At 31.7% G+C, this 2407-nt stretch overlaps 1 protein-coding gene across 2 annotated transcripts; it reads left to right on the top strand.

Moving 5' to 3' along the window:
* The first annotated feature begins 514 nt into the window (after positions 1-514).
* Positions 515-2205, top strand: LOC132307056 (transcription factor MYB48). 2 transcript variants are annotated; one of them, XM_059804711.1, is made up of 3 exons: positions 515-716; positions 894-1023; positions 1476-2205. In XM_059804711.1, exons 1-3 carry the CDS (start codon positions 596-598, stop codon positions 1954-1956), a joined length of 732 nt encoding a protein of 243 aa, XP_059660694.1. In that variant the 5' UTR covers positions 515-595; the 3' UTR covers positions 1957-2205. The 2 variants fall into 2 exon arrangements, with proteins under 2 accessions (XP_059660694.1, XP_059660695.1); XM_059804712.1 differs by having other exon boundaries at positions 529-748.
* Positions 2206-2407: the final 202 nt, after the last annotated feature.

The raw sequence follows: 2407 nt of genomic DNA, 5'->3' as shown, positions 1-2407 counted from the left end.
CGATTCATCAAAACATGGTTAGTGATCAGTGCATTAGGATACTATGTATATTTTGAAATTAGTCAGTTACGTGACAAATAATTAGATCCGTTTATTAAACTAAACTTACTCGCGTGTGTTTAAAGTGTGGAGTACAAAATTACGAATAGTCTCTAAATTTTGGGAGTATTCATCATTTAGCGGCAAACTTAAGAATCTTAATAAAGTTAAGTCTTAGTAATTTCTAGTGGGATACAAAAAAAAATTTATATTATATTTTATTATTATTATATTATTATTATTATTATTTATTTATTTTTTAGGTAAAGATTAAGGAGGTGTATCGATGTTGTATCTAAATAAGACACTATATAGTTGGATTCAGTGGCCGGGTGACGTCATGCATTAGCTGGTTACCACAAATGGTGCAGGTGGTGCCCCACGTGGACGGCTAAGATTCAAACAATGATTATTAAATTTACATCGTCGTTATCACATAGCATTATTTAGAAAAGAAAATGAGATATAAATATTAGTACCATACACATAAGTTTCCATGTGAAGGAAAAAAGGAATTGGAGAGCAAAGATTGAGAGAAGAAAAAAAGCAGATAAAAATGGTGCAGGATATTGAAATGATCAAAAAGGGTCCATGGAGTGAACATGAAGATGTTCAACTTGTTTTGTACGTGAATTTATTTGGAGATCGCAGATGGGATTGCATAGCAAAAGTTTCAGGTTTGGAGGTGGCGGGAGACAAATATTAATAGGTATAACTATAGGCTTGTTTGGGCATCATATATATATAGAGAGAGCGAGAGAGAGAGGATATATGGTCTTGGAAGGAGCTATATATATATATATATACACATATGTAGTTTAACCATACCACACATATATATGGTTTTGTTGTAGGATTGAAAAGAACAGGAAAGAGTTGCAGGCTGCGTTGGGTTAACTATCTGCACCCTGGTCTCAAAAGAGGCAAGATCACACCCCATGAAGAGCAACTCATCCTTGAACTTCATGCCAAATGGGGAAATAGGTTTGAAAATATATGCATAAATTTACCAATATATTATAAACCTTGTTTTTGGTTTTTTTATTTTTTATTTATTTATTTACAGAAGAAAAAAACCTGCTTGTTTTTACTTTTTTTTATTTTATCTAAAAAAAATTACACACCCATTTGTTTATAAGAAGATTCCTTTATTTGTTTACCTATTTACAGAAAACTGAAAAACTTATGCTATTTTCAATTCTATGAATTAAATTTTCTCCAATTACATACAACCTAACATAAGCATATAAAAATGATTCAAAAGTATAAAAAAAACTTGATTTGAAAACTGTTTAGTTTTGAAAACCCAAATTGAATTATATATATATATATATATATATATATATATATATATTATATGAGAACTCTTGCTATTGTTTGAAAAAAAAAAAAAAAATTCTATGGAAATTGTGTTAAGTATAATTTTATCCATGCAGATGGTCAAGAATTGCTCGCAGACTACCTGGACGCACTGATAATGAGATAAAGAATTACTGCAGAACCCACATGAGGAAGAAGGCTCAGGAGATGAGAAAGCTTGCTATGTCAACATCATCCACGTCGCTTTCTAATTGTTCTTCCTCTCCACCAAACAATTCTCCAGTCGATTCTATGCCGATCATGGAGATGGAAGAACTCAGCTTTTATGATACAGGAGGTCTAGACAAAATAGCTTCTAGGGGAAAGAAGAGTAATCAAGAATTGGAAGAGATCGAAAAGGGGTATTCCATGGATGAAATATGGAAAAATATTGCTTTGCCCGAATACGATTATAAAAATATTATAAAAGCTAGTCCAGTGCATGAGACTTTGGCTAATGATGTGTATAGTGAAGAAGGATTTAACCTCTCTTGTGAAGCAATGGGTTCTCCAATATGGGACTATTGTCCAGACTTGCTATGGATGGAGGGATGTTGAAGATGAGAATGAGATGTCCCCATAAGCCATCAATTTCATTCCTTGTATGGACAAGAGAGCATGTTGTGAACTGTCTAATTATGGGTTTTTGTCTTCTTCTTTTTTCATGGATGTTTGTTCATGTGTGAAATATTGTCTTAATTAGGAAGTTCTAACTTGTATAGCATGGAATTGCATGTCTATATATCCAATTTCTAAATCAGTACTTTATTATCTATTGTATTATACATGTCTAAGTTTTGTATTGAATTTTTTTCTTGGTTCAAAGTTCTATTTTGATGTTGAGTATAAAATTAAAGTTAATTTATCAAACTGTACATAAATAAAAATGGAGAGTGGTGTAATGCATACACGGGTCCAAGGGCAGTATAGATGAATGTTGAACTTATTCTGATGACAAAGAAGGAAAAAAAAGAATCAAATGATTATTTGGAGAATGCAAAGCTTTTTT

The sequence above is a fragment of the Cornus florida genome, unplaced genomic scaffold (genome assembly GCF_030987335.1).
Source record: "Cornus florida cultivar Cherokee Brave unplaced genomic scaffold, ASM3098733v1 CherokeeBrave_3.0.0_Hap2_Chr05, whole genome shotgun sequence".
Lineage (NCBI taxonomy): Eukaryota > Viridiplantae > Streptophyta > Magnoliopsida > Cornales > Cornaceae > Cornus > Cornus florida.
Note: the sequence above shows the minus strand (reverse complement) of the source record. Positions and strands in the feature narration are given on the sequence as shown.

What these genes read in the sequence shown, in the direction of transcription:
- LOC132307056 (XM_059804711.1), top strand. Translation starts at nt 596, where the DNA reads ATGGTGCAGGATATTGAAATGATCAAAAAGGGTCCATGGAGTGAACAT. An exon ending in TTGCATAGCAAAAGTTTCAG is followed by an intron (nt 717 to 893) that starts GTTTGGAGGTGG and finishes GTTTTGTTGTAG; the next exon opens with GATTGAAAAGAACAGGAAAG. An exon ending in CATGCCAAATGGGGAAATAG is followed by an intron (nt 1,024 to 1,475) that starts GTTTGAAAATAT and finishes TTATCCATGCAG; the next exon opens with ATGGTCAAGAATTGCTCGCA.